Here is a 20,169-nt window from a genome sequence, read left to right on the forward strand (position 1 = left end):
TGTGGTCGGGGGGCTTGCAGCTCCCCGGCAGAGGCAGCTGCAGTCGGGGGGCTGCAGTCTCTGGCTGCGGTCGGGGGGCTTGCAGCTCCCTGGCAGAGGCAGCTGCGGTCGGGGGGCTGCAGTGCCTGGCAAGTGTGGCTGCGGTCAGGGGGCTGCAGTGCCTGGCAAGCGTGGCTGCGGTCGGGGGGCTTGCAGCTCCCCGGCAGAGGCAGCTGCGGTCGGGGGGCTGCAGTCTCTGGCTGCGGTCGGGGGGCTTGCAGCTCCCCGGCGGGGTGGCTGCAGCCAAACCCCCTCCAGGAGGGCTTCAAAGTCAAACTCTCTCAATGCCTTTTCTCCCCCTTCCCCTCAGTGCTTAACCTGGGGCTGCAGAGCGGTCAAGCCCGCGAGGCTGCTGCCTCCCCGGCCCTGACTGCCAGCTCCGCCGTGCTGAAGCCAGCGGCAAAGCCCCCTGGCTGGCGGGGGCTGCAAGAGGCAGGGGTGCCTGTGTCCCCCACTCCCCTCCCCTCCCCTCCCCCAGCGAGCTCGCTCAGGCTGGCTGTCTCTGGTGTCTTGTCCTTCCTCTCACCACACCTGGTTACGTTACAGTTCAACTCTCAGGTGTCGCAGCAAATCTACCTCTTTGGGACTGTAGATGGAAATAACTGTGAAAAAAGCGAAGCAAAACAAAACCAGACACAAAAAGCTGACGCAGAGATCTAGTTTGTGCTAAACACACACTGCTTTATTTTTACACCCCACGTCTGCTTTGGTGAGGAGAGAAGCCAGAGGTGCTCCCTGAAGGGGGCAGGCAGGCTTGGGATTGCTTTTCGAGGACGGTTTTTTGTAGAGACTTTTTTCAACTGATGTGAACCTTGAGATTTTATCTACTCGATGCTGTAGAGAGCAAGTAAAAAGGAGTATGCTGAAGAGACTGGGCTCCTGAGTGGTTCTTTTCACAGCCTTCCCCTGGCTGCTGCTGCAGCTGCTGAACTCCTCGCTGTCCTGCCGGACCGACCTGATCTATGCCCAGGTGGCTGCCTGGTGGCTGTGGGGCAGGCTGTGGATGTGGTCTGCCTGGGCCCTCAGCAAGGCCTATGACACCGTCCCCCGCAGCAAACTCCTGGCCAAGCTGTCAGCCCCTGGCTTGGGCAGCAGCTCTCTGAGCTGGGTTAGGGACTGGCTGGAGGCTGAGCCCAGAGAGTGGTGGTGAATGGTGCCACAGCCAGCTGGCAGCCAGGCACCAGTGGTGTGCCCCAGGGATCAGTGCTGGGCCCTGTGCTCTTTAACATCTTCATTGATGATCTGGAGGAGGGGATGGAGTCCATCAGCAGTAAGTTTGCAGCTGACAGCAAGCTGGGGGCAGGAGTTGATCTGTTAGAGGGCAGGAGAGCTCTGCAGAGGGACCTTGCCAGGCTGGGCAGATGGGCAGAGGCCAAGGGCAGGAGATTGAACACATCCAAGTGCCAGGTTCTACACATTGGCCATAGCAACCCCATGCAGAGCTACAGAGTGGCTGAGAGCAGCCAGGTGGAGAGAGACCAAGGGGTACTGGTCGATGGTAGGCTGAACAGGAGCCTGCAGTGTGCCCAGGCAGCCAGGAGGGCCAATGGCATCCTGGCCTGCATCAGGAACAGTGTGGCCAGCAGGAGCAGAGAAGTCCTTGTGCCCAGTTTGGAAAAACATCATGGAATGGGTTGGGTTGGAAGGGAGCTCCAAAGGGCATCCAGTCCAACCCCCTGCCCCCAGCAGGGACATCCTCCACCAGAGCAGGCTGCTCACAGCCTTCTCCAGCCTCACCTTCAACAGCTCCAGCCATGGAGCCTCAGCTCCCTCCCTGGGCAACCTGTGGCAGTGTGGCAGCAGCCTCCTGGGGCAGAACTTGTTCCTCACAGCCAATCTCCATCTGCTCTGCTCTCCTTTCAAACCCTTGCCCCTGCTGCTGTCCCTGCAGGCCTTTGGGCACAGTCCCTCTGCAGCCTTCTTGGAGCCCCTTCAGGTCCTGGCAGGCAGCTCTGAGGTCTGCCTGGAGCCTTCTCTTCTGCAGGCTGCACACCCCCAGCTCCCTCAGCCTGTGCTCACAGCAGAGGTTCTCCATCCCCTGATCATCTTCATGTCCCTCCTCTGGAGCCTCTCCATCAGGTCCATGTCCTTGCTGTGCTGAGGGCTCCAGAGCTGGCCCCAGCCCTGCAGCTGAGGTCTCCCCAGAGCCGAGCAGAGGGGCAGGATCCTCTCTCTCCAGCTCTGGCCATGCTGCTTTGGTGCTGCCAGTGCCCCTTGCTGGCTCATCCCTGTGCCTTCTAGAACACTCAGTAGCTGTTAACCACTTTTGCTACTCTGCTCATGGAGATTTCTGTTTTTCAAGGTCCCAGTCAGAGGAGTTGGTGCTGCAAACCAGCAGGTTCTTAGAGGAACAGCCCTGTGTGATGTGCAGCCCTGAAGCACTCAAGTGGTTGGTGAGGTGGCACAGCTGAAGACTTTTTCCACCCAGAAACCCTGGGCTCTAGAGATGAAATTGCAGCTATGAAATGTGATTTACCATTCCCCTGCCCTTTGTGTTTTGTTTCAGGACAGAGAGGGAAGAATTTAAGTTCCCTAGGTGCAAGCTGAAAGCCTTGGGGAGAGAAGAGAGCCCTCATGCTGAAAAGTGGCACCAGGGAGGTGGTGGTGAGAGCACAGGAGGAAATCCCCCTCAGCTGCCAGCTTTCCACCCCTGTGGTGGCTGCAGTGCCTGCACTGCTGGCAGCAACACCCTGGGAAAGGTAGGTGCTGAACTCTCACAGCCTCCCTGAGGAGGAAGGGCAGTGGTGCAGAGCTGCCAGCTGTGAGTGCTGAGCGCAGCTGCACCGCTGCGGTCTCCACCTTGCTGTAAGCAGCCTCCAGGTTCACTGCTTTTTGCCTGCTTTGGGGCTTCAGCTTTAAATTCCTTCATAATCATCTGTAGGATGGTTTAGGTTGGAAGGGACCTTGAAGATCACCTGGTTCCAACCCCCTGCCACGGGCAGGGACACCTCCCCCTAGGCCAGGTTGCTGGGTAAGGGCTGAGGGGGGACAGGGGCTTCTTCGTGCTGGTGCTGCAGCCTAGCATCCTGCTGCTTGCTCTGCCACTGCCTGGGGCTGAGCTGCACTGTGGAAGCAGGCAGCAGGGCTCTGGCAAGTGCAGCAGCAGGGGTTGTGTAACAGCCCAGAGCCAGCACCAGGTTCTCTGGGAAGCACTTTTGTTTTCCCCAGTGACAGCCAGGCCCTTGACCTCCCCACTTCCTCCTTTTCAAGAGCTGCATCTGTCAGAGCAAATGTCAAAGGCAAGCAGGACCTGACCAAACCCATCCCCCAGTTCAGTTTCTCTGGTGCTTACCCCTGGCTGTCACTCCCATGTTAAATTAGCACCCAGGGCAGCCAGGGGCCCCTTGGAGGTCACTGCAGAGCCCTTCCTGTGAGGCAGGGCAAGCTGCTGACCTGCTCACACCTCACCTTTGGAATGGTTTGGGTTAGGAGGGAGCTCCAAAGGGCATCCAGACCAACCCCCCCCCTGCAGTCAGCAGGGACACCCTCCACTAGAGGAGGTTAAAAGAGATGCATCAAGGGAAGCAGTGTTTGCAGCACTTAATAACCTCACATTTTGCCTATGCTCAAGCTAGACACCGACTTAGTCTGCCCTGACAGCTCCCAGGCTGATCCACAACTGCTCTGTAGAACCATGTTCAATAGAGAATCATTGGGAGGGCTGGGAGGGACCTCAAGGCTCAGCCAGTCCCAACCCCCCTGCCATGGGCAGGGACACCTCACACTGCAGCAGGTTGCTCACAGCCACAGCCAGCCTGGCTGCAAACACCTCCAGCTTCAGATTCTCAGCTATCCACTCAGCCAGGGGTTTAGGAGCCATTCATGTTTGTCTTGGATTTGTCAATGTGTTTTAAACAGCTTCCTGCTTAGAATAGAACAGAATTGACCAGGCTGGAAAAGACCTTTGAGATCTAATCAACTAAACCCTGGCACCAAGTGCCTCAGCCAGGCTCTTCCTAAATCCCTCCAGGGATGGGGACTCCACCTGGAGCAGCACATTCCCATGGCTAACAACTCTCTCTGGGAAGAACTTTCACCTCACCTCCAGCCTCAATTTCCCCTGGCACACTTGAGACTGTGTCCTCTTGTTCTGGTGCTGCTTGCCTGGGAGAAGAGATCAACCCCTACCTGGCTACAGCCTCCCTTCAGGGAGTTGGAGAGAGCAAGAAGGTCTCCCCTGAGCCTCCTCTTCTGCAGGCTAAGCAACCCCAGCTCCCTCAGCCTCTCCTCCCAGGGCTGTGCTCCAGACCCCTCCCCAGCTTTGTTGCCCTTCTCTGGACATCTTCCAGCAACTCAACATCTTTCCTAGCTGCCCTGGCAGCACCTAAGGCAAGGAGAGGTTAAAGCACAGTGTTTCCACCACCACTCCAAACCCCCTCCAGCCACCTCAAACAAGACCCACACCCCAGCTCAGCACTTCCTGCAGTCTGCTCAGGTGTCAGACACAGCTTTACAGGAGCCTGCTTGGTCCTCCCCAGGTGTTCCCCCAGCATCCTGGAGCTAACCTAGTCCCAGGTTCTGTACAGCAAGACCCCTCTCATCTCCACACAGCTTTAATTGCAGGGGAAGTTAGGAACCAGGGCCCACCACACAGACATGTGTGGGTCAGATGGAGGAGCCTGGACACTCCAGGGCTGGCAGCCTGACCTCAGTGCCAGGGAGAGTGATGGAGCAGAATATCCTGGAGGCAATAACTGCACCTGAAGGATGGCCAAGGGCTCAGGTCCAGCCAGCATGGATTTAGGAAGGGCAGGTCCTGCCTCTCCAACCTGATCTCCTTCTATGCCTGCCTGGTGGATGTGGGGCAGGCTGTGGATGTGGTCTGCCTGGGCCTCAGCAAGGCCTTTGCCACCATCCCCCACAGCAAACTCCTGGCCAAGCTGTCAGCCCCTGGCTTGGGCAGCAGCTCTCTGAGCTGGGTGAGGAACTGGCTGGAGGCTGAGCCCAGAGAGTGGTGGTGAATGGTGCCACAGCCAGCTGGCAGCCAGGCACCAGTGGCATCCCCCAGGGATCAGTGCTGGGCCCCAGCCTGATCAATATCTTGATTGATGTTCTGGATGAGGGGACTGAGTCAGTCATCAGCAAGTTTGCAGATGACACCAAGCTGGGAGCAGATGTTGGTCAGTTAGAGGGCAGAAGGGCTCTGCAGGGGGACCTTGACTGACTGGACAGATGGGCAGAGGCCAACAGGATGGCATTCAACAAGTCCAAGTGCCAGGGGCTGCACTTTGGCCACAACAACCCCATGCAGAGCTACAGGCTGGGGTCAGAGTGGCTGAGAGCAGCCAGGCAGAGAGGGACCTGGGGGAACTGGTTGATGGTAGGCTGAACAGGAGCCAGCAGTGTGCCCAGGGGGCCAAGAAGGCCAAGGGCATCCTGGCCTGCAGCAGGAAGAGTGTGGCCAGCAGGAGCAGGGAAGTCCTTGTGCCCTGTGCTCAGCACTGCTCAGGCCACCCCTTGAGTCCTGTGTCCAGTTCTGGGCCCCTCAGGTTAGGAAAGATGTTGAGCTGCTGGAAGGTGTCCAGAGAAGGGCAACAAAGCTGGGGAGGGGTCTGGAGCACAGCCCTGGGAGGAGAGGCTGAGGGAGCTGGGGTTGCTTAGCCTGCAGAAGAGGAGGCTCAGGGGTGACCTCATTGCCCTCTACAACTCCCTGAAGGGAGGTTGGAGCCAGGTGGGGGTTGGTTTCTTCTGCCAGGCACCCAGCTCCAGAACAAGAGGACACAGTCTCAAGCTGTGCCAGGGGAGGTTTAGGCTGGATGTTAGGAAGAAGTTCTTCCCAGAGTTGTTAGCCATTGGAATGTGCTGCCCAGGGAGGTGGTGGAGTCCCCATCCCTGGAGGTGTTCAAGAAGGGACTGGCTGTGGCACTTGGTGCCATGGTCTAGCCATGAGGTCTGTGGTGCCAGGTTGGACTCGATGATCCTCGAGGTCTCTTCCAACCCTGGTGATTCTGTGACATGGAACTCCATTCAGGCAAGGAAGCCTTCACCTCCCAGCAGTGGAAATGCAGCACAGCCCACCCTTTTCTTTAATAAACTTTATTTATGCAAAGCCAATCCAAAAGTGGTGTGTAAAAGTGAAAAGCTCTCCTTTTTCCTTGGGTTGTTTTTTTACATGTTAATAAAAACTTGGGGGGTGAGGGGGGGGGGGGGGGGGGGGGGGAGGGTTTGGGGGGCACTTCCCTGGGGTGGGAAGAGTGAGGATTTGACTCTTGTATTTACAGGAAGCCACTGAGGCTGCTTTAGAAATATAGACAGAAAAGTTTATCCTTCCTTCCCCTGCAAGCTAATGGCTGTACAGTTATACAACAGCTCCAAGTGCCCACACCAGGGAGGCTCTCCCATGCCAGCTTGGCTTGGTTTAGGCCTGATAAATGCTCACTTTAGTGGGAACCTTCTGCCCAGTGCTTGGTTTATGGTTAAGGAGGGTTTTTTTTGGGGGGGGGGAGGTGTCTTTTTAGGGGCACTTGTTTCTTTCAAACACATACAGCAGTCAGATGATGTTGTTGTTATGTCACAGGCAGAGTCTCCTTAAGGAAGAGAAGTTATGTTCCTTGCCCCTCCAGTTCAGCTGCTGCTATATCTGGATCTTCATCATTGTAAATGTTTTCTGCCTGAAGACACAGAACAGTACCAGGGGTAAGCACTGGTTGTTTGCCATCTTCCCTCCCTCACAGAGGAAAAGCCTGGCCCCCGCCACAAAGGCACAGACATCATCCTCTCCCCTTCCCAGAGAGCCTCTCCCAGCCACATCCAGGGAGCTGCACACAGTGGGCCACACTTCAGCAGGGGCTTTCTCACCCTGCTTTTACTGCAGCAGCAACCCTCTAACCATCACCATTTCAGGTGGACTTGGCTCAGCCTCAGCCTGGACACACAACAGAAGGTAAGGCACAGGTATTACACCCCCAAAAGCCTGCCCTGGGATGCATGTTTCAGTCTGTTGTGTTTCTTTTAGAGCTGACATGCTCCCCAGGTGAGTTCATCTCACATTTGTGATGGAGCCAGTTGCAGCAATATAAACCAGCATCAACTAACTGGAGAGTTAAGTTTGGCTTCAGAGTCAACAGGCAGGGGAAGGGGAGAGTAAGTCTTGGCTGCTTTGGACACGAGTTTGTGGCTGCCTCCTTCATTCTTAACTAGTAGCTATGACCTGGGAGCTGAAGGATTTAGCCTGCAGTTCCCTTTACCCAGGTTGGTTCAGCCTTTGTTTTCCTTCTGAAAGTCTTCACTCCCCAATCAAACAGTGTGGGGAAAAAAACTGCAGGGGAAGGCCTGCTGCAGCCACTGGAGGCAGAGGCTTGCCCTACAGCCAAGCCAGTTCCCTCTCCTTTGTGCCCCAGACATCAGAGCTGCTGTGCCACTCACCATTTGCCAGATCTGCATGATGTTGTCCTCTGACACAGAGCAGATGACCCAAGGCTCGTTAGGGTTCCAGCTGAAGTCTGAAATTTTGGCAGTGTGCCCTCCATGGATAAACTGTTGTAAAACAAAACCAAGCCACAAGCCTCAGGAAAAGGTTTCCTTCCTGCAGAGGAATCTGTTCAAACCCAGGATCCAGCAGCTGAATTCGTGGTGCTGATGGCTACAGCAAGGGGAAAAACCCTCCTCAGAGAGACTGACAGCAGAGGCATCAAGAAGGGAGGTTGGGAAGCAGCACTGAACATGAGAATAGATTAGAATTAACCAGGTTGGACAAGACCTCAGAGATCATCCAGTCCAAGCTGTCACCCAGCACCATCTGATCAACTCAACCATGGCACCAAGTGCCTCAGCCAGGCTCTTCCTAAATCCCTCCAGGGATGGGGACTCCACCACCTCCCTGGGCAGCACATTCCCATGGCCAATCTCTCTTGCTGGGAAGAACTTCTTCCTCACCTCCAGCCTAAACCTCCCCTGGCACAGCTTCAGACTGTGTCCTCTTGTTCTGGGGCTGGTTGCCTGGGAGAAGAGACCAACCCCCGCCTGGCTCCAACCTCCCTTCAGGGAGTTGCAGAGAGCAAGAAGGTCTCCCCTGAGCCTCCTCTTCTCCAGGCTAAGCAACCCCAGCTCCCTCAGCCTCTCCTCCCAGGGCTGTGCTCCAGACCCCTCCCCAGCTTTGTTGCCCTTCTCTGGACACCTTCCAGCAGCTCAACATCTTTCCTAACCTGAGGGGCCCAGAACTGGACACAGGACTCCAGGTGTGGCCTAACCAGTGCTGAGCACAGGGCACAAGGACTTCCCTGCTCCTGCTGGCCACACTCTTCCTGCTGCAGGCCAGGATGCCCTTGGCCTTCTTGGCCCCCTGGGCACACTGCAGGCTCCTGTTCAGCCTACTCTCAACCAGTACTCCCAGGTCCCTCACTGCCTGGCTGCTCTCAGCCACTCTGACCCCAGCCTGTAGCACTGCCTGGGGTTGTTGGGGCCAGTGTGTAGAACCTGGCACTTGGATGTGTTCAGTCTCATGCCATTGACTGTGCTGTGGCCAGTGGTGTTCCCCAGTTTTGTTCCATATCACCTGCATCAATGACCTGGGTGAGGAGGGGATTGAGTGGACCCTCAGCCAGTTTGCTGATGATACCAAAGTGGGAGGGTGGCAGACAACCCCCTCAGGCTGTGCACAGGCTGAGAGCTGGGGGAAGGAGAACCTCAGGAAGTTCAGTAAGGACAGGGGCAGAGTCCTTGTGGCATCATCAGGCACCAGTACAGACTGGAGGTCATCCTGCTGGAAAGCTGCTCCCTGGAGTAGTGGTGGTGGACAGCAAGTTCTGCTTGGGACAGCAGTGTGCCCTGGTGGCCTCTGGAGGTGCCTTCCAACCCAATTCTATGGCCAAAGTGTCAGCATGTTCAACACTGAAGGTGTGTAAACTGTGTCCAGGCCAGCTTCCAAACCCCACTGCCTTTGGACCTGAACAGAAGCAGCCTACTGCAAGTTAGAGCCAGGGACTGGAAATGGGGGGAGGTGAAAGGATGTAACAACTTCTGCAGCTTCAGCAGCACAGCCAAAAGGCCTCACAGCACCTGTCCAAGCCTGAGCAAAGAAACCACCATACCAGCAGCTCAGGAGGGCCATCTTCTGCATCCTCTGCAGACTGCTCTTCTCCAATTTTGCTGTAAGAAAGCAGTTTATACATTTATTAATCATGAGATAAGGGCCACATGGATCAGGTCCTAGAATGCCAGCTTGGAAGGGACCCCAGGGATCATCTGCTTCAGCCTTTCCAGGTGAGATCCCTGTTGTGGAAAGACCAGTGCTGCCATGCTCCAAAGAGCAGATCCCAGTGGGATCCCAAATCCCCTCCCAGATTGATGTCTCTGCCACTTGCTGAATTCAACCCCTGCAGGGCAGTCACCAGCATTTTGTGAGAGAGATCAGCAGTCACTGAGCAAGTCTGGACCAACCTGGACTTCCCCTCAACAGGACCACTACACCACAAGAAGTCCCAGTTCCTAGCTTTTGTCTCCAGTATTTGCTTTTGCTGTTGGGTTTGTTCCCTGCTGTGGAACAACTCCAAGCCTCCAGCAGAAAACATCAACTGCTTAACATTCTGATCAGGGCAAACAGAGCCTGGCCTGTGAGGCACATGGAAGCAGAGGACAACACAAACCCAGCAGCAGGAAATCCTCCCAGAGAAGCAATGCTGCAGCCTAAGAGGAGGTTGTAGAGAGGGTAGTGCTGTTCTCTCCTCACAGGTGATTAGTGCCAGAACAAGAGGGAATGGCCTCAAGCTGTGACTGGGGAGGGTTAGACTGGATGTGAGGAAGTTTTTCCCAGCAAGAGTGGTCAGGGACTGGAATGTGCTGCCCAGGGAGGTGGTGGAGTCCCCAAGCCTGGCTGTGTTTCAAGGTGGTTGGGATGTGGTGCCTGGGGCTGTGGTTTAGGGGTGACCCTTGCAGAGCAGGGTGAATGGTTGGGCCACTGAGGGTCTGCTCCAAGCTGAACGTTCTGCACAGCCTGTGCTGCTGTGTACCCAACAAGACCAGGTGTGGCTTCAGCAAGCAAGGAGGGCCAGGGAAGAGCACAAAGCAAGGCCACCCAAGCAGCAGGGCTGCAGCCTTTCTGCATTTCCCATCCCCTGCTAGCCTGAAAGGAAGCGGCGCTCACCTCAGGTCCCACACGTTCAGCCGCCGGTCCGTGCCGCTCGAGGCAAGGATTGTTTCGTTGTGAGGAGACCAATGAACCTGCAGGGAAAGGAAAGGGAAGGCTCCTGCTGGCAACACAGCCACTGCTTCCTCCAGTGCATCCCCCACAACCAGCACCTGCCCAACAGTTACACTCAGCACAGCGTTTTCTCCCAGCAGAAAGGCTGGCCTGTGGAGCTGGAGTGCTTTGAGGGCTGAAAGGCTCCCCGGAGCGAACAGCCTCTGCTAGAGTTATTGTATCATGGAGCTGCACTGTCTGAACTTCACCTCCTTGCATCTACCTAGTCTACCTGGACCTCAGCAAGGCCTTTGACACCAGCCCCCACAGCAAACTCCTGGCCAAGCTGTCAGCCCCTGGCTTGGATGGGAGCACACTGCGATGGGTTAGGAGCTGGCTGGAGGCTGAGCCCAGAGAGTGGTGGTGAATGGTGCCACAGCCAGCTGGCAGCCAGGCACCAGTGGTGTGCCCCAGGGAGCAGTGTTGGGCCCTGTGCTCTTTAACATCTTCATTGATGATCTGGATGAGGGCATCGAGTCCATCATCAGTAAATTTGCTGATGACACCAAGCTGGGGGCAGAAGTTGATCTGCTGGAGGGTAGAGAGGCTCTGCAGAGGGACCTCGACAGGCTGGGCAGATGGGCAGAGGCCAAGGGCATGAGATTTAACACATCCAAGTGCCAGGTTCTGCACATTGGCCACAGCAACCCCATGCAGAGCTACAGGCTGGGGTCAGAGTGGCTGGAGAGCAGTCAGGCTGAGAGGGACCTGGGGGTGCTGGTTGATGGTAGGGTGAACATGAGCCTGCAGTGTGCCCAGGCAGCCAGGAGGGCCAATGGCATCCTGGCCTGCATCAGGAAGAGTGTGGCCAGCAGGAGCAGGGAGGTCATTCTGCCCCTGTACACTGCACTGGTTAGGCTGCACCTCGAGTCCTGTGTCCAGTTCTGGGCCCCTCAGTTTAGGAAGGAGGTTGACTTGCTGGAGTGTGTCCAGAGAAGGGCAACAAAGTTGGTGAGGGGCTTGGAACACAGCCCTGTGAGGAGAGGCTGAGGGAGCTGGGGTTGCTTAGCCTGGAGAAGAGGAGACTCAGGGGTGACCTTATTGCTCTCTACAACTACCTGAAGGGGGGTTGTAGTGAGGCGGAGGTTGGTCTCTTCTCCCAGGCAACCAGTACCAGAACAAGAGGACACAGTCTCAGGCTGTGCCAGGGGAGGTTTAGGCTGGAGGTTAGGAGTAAGTTTTACACAGAGTGATTGCCCACTGGAATGGACTGCCTGAGGAGGTGGTGGGGTCACCGTCACTGGGGGTGTTCAGGGCGAGGCTTGACAGGATGCTTGGTGCCATGGTTTAGTTGATTAGGTAGTGTTGGATGATGGGTTGGACATGATGATCTTGAAGGTCTCTTCCAACCTGGTCTATTCTATTCTATTCTATTCTATTCTATTCTATTCTATTCTATTCTACTGAGCAGGGAGAGGTCACAAGACTAGGTCTGAGCCCAGGCTCTCTCACAGCAGGGCACTGAAAGAACCCTCCTGCCTGCACTGAGGGTAGTGGCAAGCTCACACTGTCTTTTTAGGAGTAAGGCCACAGGCTCACAGGATGTTAGGGGTTGGAAGGGACCTCCAAAGATCATGGAGTCCAACCCCCTGCCAGAGCAGGGCCAGAGAATCCAGCACAGGTCACACAGGAGCACAGCCAGCTGGGTCTTGAGTCTCCAGAAAAGGAGACTCCACAACCTCTCTGGGCAGCCTCCTCCAGTGCTCTGTGACCCTTACAGTAAAGAAATTCCTCCTCCTGCTGAGGTGGAACCTCCTGTGCTGGAGTTCATTGTCCATTGCCCCTTGGCCTATCCCAGGGTGCAACTGAGCAGAGCCAGTGCCCTCCCTCCTGCCCCCCAGCTCTTAATGAACAAGCTGGGGCCTACTTGACTCAGAGTCAAGTGGGGAAACTCTGTGTCTGTAGTTGCTGAAGCAAAAGTCACCACATCACACTTAACAGGCTTGTTGTGGATCCTCATCAGAGGACAACCCACCTGTCCTGGCCCTGCTTAGTGTTCTCAGACTTTGCTAGAGGGGAGGAGTTTCACCCACCTGGAAGATTTCATCTTTATGAGACTCAAAAGAGTGGAGTTTCAGTTTCAGATTCCGAAGGTCCCAGAGAGCCACGGTCTGGGAAAAGGAACAAGACACCACTTGCACTCTGCTGGCCCCACAGCTGCCCCCTCAACTGCTTCTAAGTGCAAAGCACAGCCAAGCACCTACCTTGTCAGCAGAACCAGTTGCTAGAATGAACTCACTGTAAGGGTTGAAGGAGAGACAGTTGACCTCTGCTGTATGAGCATCCACTGAATGGCTGGGCTTGGACGTGGTGTTGGATCTGGTGTCCCAGCTGGGGAGGGGCAGGGAGCAGAGAGTCAACAAACAGCTTCCTACAGGAGGTGGTTTCTCACAGCACTGCACTTTGGTTTAAGGGACTGCATGGTTACTCAACCTAAGGCTGAAGCTGCAGTTTGTATTCTTAGAGGGAAGGGATTGAGGCTTGAGGAGGGCAGAGTGAGACTGCAGATGAAGAAATTCTTCCATGTGAGAGATGGGCAGAGGTTGCCCAGGGAGGCTGTGGCTGCCTCCTCCCTGGAGGTCATTGAATCACAGAATCAGTAAGGTTGGAAGAGACCTCAAAGATCATCAAGTCCAACCTGTCACCCAACAGGACTTGATGATCATTGAGGTCTTTTCCAACCTTGTTGATGCTATAATTCTAATTCTATGACTAACTAAACCATGGCACCAAGTGCCACATTCAGTCCCCTCTTGAACACCTCCAGGGATGGGGACTCCACCACCTCCCTGGGCAGCACATTCCCATGGCCAATCTCTCTTGCTGGGAAGAACTTCTTCCTCACCTCCAGCCTGAACCTCCCCTGGCACAGCTTGAGACTGTGTCCTCTTGTTCTGCTGCTGGCTGTCTGGGAGAAGAGCCCAACCCCCACCTGGCTCCAACCTCCCTTCAGGGAGTTGCAGAGAGCAAGAAGGTCTCCCCTGAGCCTCCTCTTCTCCAGGCTAAGCAACCCCAGCTCCCTCAGCCTCTCCTCCCAGGGCTGTGCTCCAGACCCCTCCCCAGCTTTGTTGCCCTTCTCTGGACACCTTCCAGCAGCTCAACATCTTTCCTAACCTGAGGGGCCCAGAACTGGACACAGGACTCAAGGGGTGGCCTAACCAATGCTGAGCACAGGGCACAAGGACCTCCCTGCTCCTGCTGGCCACACTGTTCCAGGATGCCCTTGGCCTTCTTGGCCCCCTGGGCACACTGCTGCCTCCTGTTCAACCAGTACCCCCAGGTCCCTTTCTGCTCTCCAGCCCCTCTGCCCCCAGCCTGCAGCACTGCATGGGGTTGGTGTGACCACAGTGCAGCACTTGGACTTGTTGAATGTCATCATGGTCAAGGCCAGGCTGGATGAGGCCTTGAGCAACCTGGGCTGGTGGGAGGTGTTCCTGCCCAGGGCAGGGGGGGTTGGAACTGGGTGATCTTTAGGGTCCTTTCCACCCCACCCCATTCTATGACTCCATGAAAGCATGAGACTATTCCAGAGCCTTTCAGGAGTGTGTCTGTAGCACAGGAGCAGTTTGCAGCAGGAAGCTTACAGCCATACCAGTTACCTCTTAGTTTCAGTGAGGTGAACACATGAAATGATGTGCAGGCTTCAGAGACTCTGCAGCATTGCTGGAGCTGACTGCCCTGAAGAGCTACCTCAGACCCTGCCCCAGTTCAGCTTTTTCCTGAGTGGAGTGCTCTGGGCTGGTCCATTGCCAGCATACAGCAGGCAGGATCCAGACACTACTTAACCACAACTTACATCATGAGCTTCTGATCATCAGCCACGGATCCAAACAGAGATTCATGGAGCAGATGCCAGGCCACATCTTCTACGACTGCAGAGTGTCCAGTGAAGATTGATTTGGCATCAACAATTTTGCCTTCTTTTGGTCCAGCACTTATGTCCCACAAACACACAGTCTGCAAATAAGAGCCACATTCTGTTGTCAGGCAGACTCTGACTCTGTTATCCTTGAAACAAAACCAACACTCCCCCTCCTGCACATCAGCAGAGAGAGGCCACCCTCTGAAACTGAAGAGCACTTGGCATGCCCTCAGTGAGGAGGGAGCTAAGTTAGCCCTCAGTTTGCTGCACATGTGAGGCCCAAGGATTATCTGCAAGGCCACAAAGGCAATGCACACTTCTAGAGATCACACAGAAATTTGTGAGACCTCATTTCCTCTGTTCTTTGAGAGCCTTGCTGACTTACAGGCTCAGACCCAGGCCTGCTTCAAGGGCTGTGGTACAATCATTGCTTTCTACAGACAACTGCAAAGACATTCTGTTCTTAGCAAGGATGTTAAAGAACTGCTCCTTGATTACAGTCTGAAGCCAACTGACAGCCTCTGGAAATATGTGAGAGCTTCCCCCTATGACAAAACAGAGCTACAGGAACTCTTTTGGTTCTTTATCTACTAGAGCATAAATTAGGAGGTGGTTGTGAGGGTTTTTTGCTTCACTCTCTTGGTTTGAGGGTTGGTTTTTTTGCCCAATATGGGGGAAAAGATGTGCTTTTTACATGATCATCTGATGCACTGAGAAGATGTCCACTCAGATTGGAGTTCCATGATAGGCCATAGCCTTCCTTCTGGTGGCCTCTTAATCTCAGGTCAGGATTACACTCTCCACTGGGGTCTGCAAGAGAGGGAATTCCTTCCATTTAGCTTCACCTCACACATCCATCCAGAGAAGTATCAAGACCTTCGTTTCCACTGCAGTAATGGAATGTCAAACAGCAGCCTCACAGGAAGATGCTGATTAGGCTGTGAGCATAACCAAGCAGTTCAAAGCCAGCAAAGCCTGGGCCTTCTTGCTTGGATTCCAGGGCCCATCACCTCTCCCGACTGCCCTCAAACACAAAATGCACCCTTCCACAAGAAGGCTTCAGCTTCAAAGAAGGCAACCCACCTGGCTTTGGAGGGTGTTTGGTGTAGTCAAACACCAAGACATCAGCAGAGGGTGTCTTTGTAGCAATGATGCAGGGGTTCTGGGGCATGTACCGCGCACGGTTCACTTCCCCTTCGTGGTTGATCTTGATCTCGGTTTCGATTTTGCCGGTCACAGATCCAAAGCCACCAAACTCTGCAGAGGTCACAGCAAGGTCAGTGTGTCACACCAGCTGTTTCAAACTGATCAAGCAGCATTTCCTCCATCTCCCCCACTCCCAAGCATCAGCGGCAAGCATTCATCGTAATACAATGCAGACCAGCAGCACGTGCCACCAGAGTACTAACCCTGGGGATTCTCAGTCCTAAAGCTCTGACTTTGTGTTTGAGGGGGGTGAAGAACATTGGCTTGCACCAAAATGGCAGAGAGCTGGCAGATAGGATAGTGGGGATTGTGCAGCACAATGTCACCTGAATTATTCTGAAATCACACAATGTGAGGGGCTGGAAGGGAGCTCCAGAGAGCAGCCAGGCCAAGCCCCCTGCCAGAGCAGCAGCCCCCAGGGCAGCTCCCACAGCAACACATCCAGCTGGCTTTGCAATGCCTCCACACAAGGAGACTCCACAGCCTCTCTGGCCAGCCTGCTCCAGCCCTCTGCCACCCTCCCAGCCAAAAAGCTTTCCCTCCTCTTCCCCTGGCACCTCCTCTGTGTTTAAGGTGTTTAAGAAAAGCCTGGATGAGGCCCTTCTTGTCATGCTCTAGTTGATTAGTTAGGGTTAGGTGATCAGTTGGGCTTGATGATCTTGGAGTTCCCTTCCTACCTGGTTGATTTTGTGATTCTCTGCCCCAGCTGCCACCCAGTGCCCCTTGGGCTGGCCTTGAACATCCCTGAGCAGAGCCTGGCTGCCTCCTCCCCACACTGCCCTGCACATCTTCAGCCCCAGCACTGAGGGCAGCCCTCAGGCTGCTCTGCTCCAAGCTCCAAGCCCCAGCTGCCTCAGCCTGGCCTCACAGGGACATCTTCCACTGCCTGCAGCAGCTTGGGGGCTCTGCCATGGACTCTCTCCAGCACTTCCCTCAGCTCCTTCTTGAGCTGAGGGGACATAGTATTCCAGATGAAGTAGGAAGTGTTCCCTCTTTCAGTCACTATCCACAACCTGGGGTTAGCGCAAACTGGCAAGTGCCAGCTTCAGCATTTAACAGCACGTCAGACTACTGCTAAAATGTTCTCCCCAGAAGGCATGCATTGCCCACCTCCTTTCTCATTGTCATACTGAGAAGCATCAAACTGATCATCGTTGGGGATCTGGACTCTTGCAACCACCAGGTGGTTCTGCTCGTCGGAGGTGTGCGTGCCCAAGACCAGCCAGTGCAGCGCGTAATCCTTCCCCTCCGGCCTGTCACAACGACAAAGCAGGGAGGGCAGCTGAGTGCTCCCCGCTTGGAGAGCCAGCAGCAACAGTGTGCAAGAGCCAAACCCTCTGGGGGATGCTAGAAAAGAGAGACCTTGTGCAAGAAAGTGAACCCTGCTGTGACACAAGCAAGCCTAGGAGGCACCCAGCGAGGCTAGAGAGCGACAACGCAAGCCGAGAGGCATGGCCCCCGTGGCTTGAGAGGGACAACCACACACAGCAGTTAAAGGTGACACTAACAACTCCTTCTGTCTTTAATTCCCCTAGCACAGTATTGAGTTAGAAATCAATCAGTACAACTTCCTGTAAAGCACAAATCCTGGGGCCAAGCAGCAATTTCTTTGCTAAGCTTTCCCCAGCTCTTGTTTTCAAGCCTCTCCCAGCTGTTGTTTTATTGCAGAAGCTGGTTTTTAAACACTGCCCCCATCCTAACTCTCTAGAACCATACTTCCCTCCTGGCTGTTGAAGGCAACACTGAGTAAGAATTATTCTGAAATCACAGAATGTGAGGGGTTGGAAGGGAGCTGCAGAGAGCAGCCAGGCCAAGCCCCCTGCCAGAGCAGCAGCCCCCAGGGCAGCTCCCACAGCAACACATCCAGCTGGCTTTGCAATGCCTCCACACAAGGAGACTCCACAGCCTCTCTGGCCAGCCTGCTCCAGCCCTCTGCCACCCTCCCAGCCAAAAAGCTTTCCCTCCTCTTCCCCTGCCACCTCCTCTGCTCCAGCTGCCACCCAGTGCCCCTTGGGCTGGCCTTGCCCATCCCTGAGCTGAGCCTGGCTGCCTCCTCCCCACACTGCCCTGCACATCTTCAGCCCCAGCACTGAGGGCAGCCCTCAGGCTCCTCTGCTCCAAGCCCCAGCTGCCTCAGCCTGGCCTCACAAGGACATCTTCCACTGCCTGCAGCAGTTTGGGGGCTCTGCCGTGGAGTCTCTCCAGCCCTTCTCTGAGCTCCTTCTTGACATGAGGGGCCCAGACCAGCAGAAGGCTGGATGGACAGTGCCATTTCTCTCTGAAAGGGGGGGAAAAAAAAACCTGAACAGCAAACCACAAGCAAACTGAAAGCCAGCAGCTGCCTGGACCCCAGCAAAGAGGAACCAGCAGGGCAATCATGAACCACTGCAGCTGTTACTGTCCCACTTCCAAAGCATCACCAAACATTTGGACAGGGGCAAGGAAAATACAAAACAAAAAGAAACAGCACCACACAGAAGGCACAGGGCACTTACTTGCATCAGGAACAGATGTCCCATCGTGTCAGGTGCCACATAAAGAGACAGTCCTTGCCTTTAAATGGCTTTACATATTTTGACACTGGATAATTGGCAATGCCAGCTTTTAAACTGAACATTAAGTCAAATCTGCAAAATATGAGGCAAGCAGAAGTGTTCCTCATCAGGGCTCCACACCCTCCCCTTCCCCGCTTCGCTCTCCGCGCCACGGCTAAGCTGGCTCACACCTCTCGCAACAGCCTTCCCCACCCCTTCAGGTGACACAGAAGGAAGCCCTCAGCTCACCACCACACACAGCAGCACATAGCCAAGGTGGAACCTGAGAGAGGAAGGAGACCATCCTCTGCTCATTGCAGGAATGTGACAGATCAGCCGTGTTTAAAACCTAGCTGTGCCCAGGCTGCGCCACCAGGAGGGACCCAGTCCTCGTCCACTACTTCAGGGGCCCTGCAGCTTTAGGATTCATTTATCTCCATCTGTAGAACAGACTCCTCCTCTGTCTTCAGAATTCCTCAAGCACTAAAGCAGTCAGCCCCCAGTTTTCAAGGGGAACTGGAGGAATAAGGGAAACTAAAAGATGAGCAAGGAGCCAGGGAGAGAACCAGGCCACGAAGGACTAGTCTTAGAACAGCATCCTTTCCAAAAGGTCTGGACCCAAGACAAACAATCAAAGAAATCAGAGGCAGGCACTTCAGCTTTGACAGCACAGCAGTCTGTAATGCACATGAAGAGGAAAAAAAGCAGTCCTGAAGGGAAAAGTCACTCAGTACATAGATTTCTCTGATCAGAATTAACTGCAGGAGAGTATTACAAAGTCTCTTATTTACCAATCAATAAATTGAGAAAGGTTTCTCCCCTCGCACCTCAGCTCAGCCTTCTGCTAGGCTCAAGTAGAGTTCTGCAAAGCATCAAGTTGTGGCTTTTGCCCCCCCCCCGAAGCTTCTGCGTACCCAAAGGGCTTTTAAAGCTGTAAGCAAAGTGCGACAAGCCCACGAAGGAGCCTCAGCCGAACTGCTCTCATCCTGCCGGGGTTTTATCTCAAGTGACTTTAGCAGACGTGGAACAAGCAACTGCACCCAGCCTCAGCTCCTGCTCTGCGAACTCAGCAGATGGGTAAGCCAGCCCCGTGCCTCCCCCGGCACCTTTCGAGGCGTCTTTTCCCTCCTGCTCTCACCTGGTGACATCGGGCAGCCACTGCACGGTGAGGCTGGGCCACTCCAGGGCGTGTGTCATCACCAGGTCGTACAAGAAGGGGGTGTTTTTCTTCCAGATCTTGTACTCTTCGCTGATGACACGCTCCTCCACCGTGTCCTCCAGCACTGCGGGAACACCAGAGAGCTTCACCCCTGCCGCCGGGCCGGGGCGCGGAGGGGCGGCGAGGCGGGCTGGCCGGGGCGACACCAGCCGAAGGGGAAGGGGAGCGCATGGCGGGGAGAAAGCGCCCTCAGGGGCGGCCGGCGGGAGAAGAACCGCGACCGCCCCACCCTCGCTGCCACCCCGTCGGAAGCTCCTGGGGGAGGAAGGCCGCAGGGCCGCAACCCCTGCAGGCCGTGCGCGCCTCTGCCAGCCGCCAGGCACTCACAGCCTCACTCCGCCGCCCGCCCCGGGAGACCGACGGGACCGGGTGGCGTGTGTGCGCGTGTGTGCGCGTCTCCTACCTTCCTTGCTCGCCATGTTGGGGGTGCGCGGGCAGGACGTGGCGCCGGAGGCGGCGGCTGAGGGAGCGGGGGGCGGCCGCGGGGCGGGAGGGAGCGCGAGCCGCCGGTGCAGGCCCCAACGGCGCCCACGGCGCCGCCTCGCCGCGCGCGGGCTCGCCGGCTGCCAACGCGCGCCTCGCCCCACCGCGCGTGCGCCGCCCGCGGGCTGCCCCGCGCGCCGCCGCCCACAGCGGCAGCCAATGGGGCGGGAGCAAGCGAGGGGAGGGCGCGCGCGCGGCGGGGCGGGGCCGGGGCGGGCCGGCGGCGGGCCGGGGCGCTCCAATCAGGGGCTGGCGCGCTGCGACCTCGCGGGGCGGGGCCGCTCTGACGTCCGACGGTGGAGGGTGGGGGGGGCGAAGGGGAGTCCCCTGGAAGCGCTGCAAGGGAGAGAGAGGGAAGGAGGCGGGGGCGGCTTCGGGGGCGGCTTCGGGGGCGGGAGGTGCTGGTGGCGGCGCAGTGCCCGCCCTTGCCCTAGCCAGCGCCCGGACTCCGCCCCGAGGGGGATGAGGCTACGCGCGGGCGCGTCGTGCGGCGGCTCCGGGATTAGGGGGGGTCAGGCGGAGCGAAAGCGAAAGGGGCGGGGGGGGAGTCGGGCAGGCAGCGGGGCCCGGGCGCGCTGTTCCCGCCAGGTGGCGCTGTAGGCAAAGCAGCCCCGCGGGCGGTCGTGGCGTGGGAGGCGTCCGCCGCCTT

General features: G+C 56.2%; 1 protein-coding gene across 1 annotated transcript; it reads right to left on the reverse strand.

Annotated features, from left to right (window-relative positions):
- Positions 1-6,510: 6,510 nt before the first annotated feature.
- RBBP7 (RB binding protein 7, chromatin remodeling factor) lies at positions 6,511-19,519 on the reverse strand. The gene is made up of 12 exons (XM_054166041.1): positions 19,441-19,519; positions 18,957-19,101; positions 16,395-16,537; positions 15,162-15,335; positions 14,773-14,888; positions 14,013-14,173; positions 12,421-12,547; positions 12,250-12,327; positions 10,121-10,197; positions 9,069-9,126; positions 7,405-7,515; positions 6,511-6,650 (listed from the first exon to the last, which is right to left on the reverse strand). The coding sequence occupies exons 1-12, from the start codon at positions 19,454-19,456 to the stop codon at positions 6,582-6,584; spliced, it is 1,275 nt and encodes a 424-aa protein (XP_054022016.1). The 5' UTR covers positions 19,457-19,519; the 3' UTR covers positions 6,511-6,581.
- Between the last annotated feature and the right edge of the window lie 650 nt (positions 19,520-20,169).

This window comes from Dryobates pubescens, chromosome 12 (assembly GCF_014839835.1).
Source record: "Dryobates pubescens isolate bDryPub1 chromosome 12, bDryPub1.pri, whole genome shotgun sequence".
Taxonomy (NCBI): Eukaryota; Metazoa; Chordata; class Aves; order Piciformes; family Picidae; genus Dryobates; species Dryobates pubescens.

What these genes read in the sequence shown, in the direction of transcription:
- RBBP7 (XM_054166041.1), bottom strand. An exon ending in GATGATCAGAAGCTCATGAT is followed by an intron (nt 12,548 to 14,012) that starts GTAAGTTGTGGT and finishes GCCCCTCCCCAG; the next exon opens with CTGGGACACCAGATCCAACA. An exon ending in TCATGCAGATCTGGCAAATG is followed by an intron (nt 6,651 to 7,404) that starts GTGAGTGGCACA and finishes CTGTGTCTTCAG; the next exon opens with GCAGAAAACATTTACAATGA.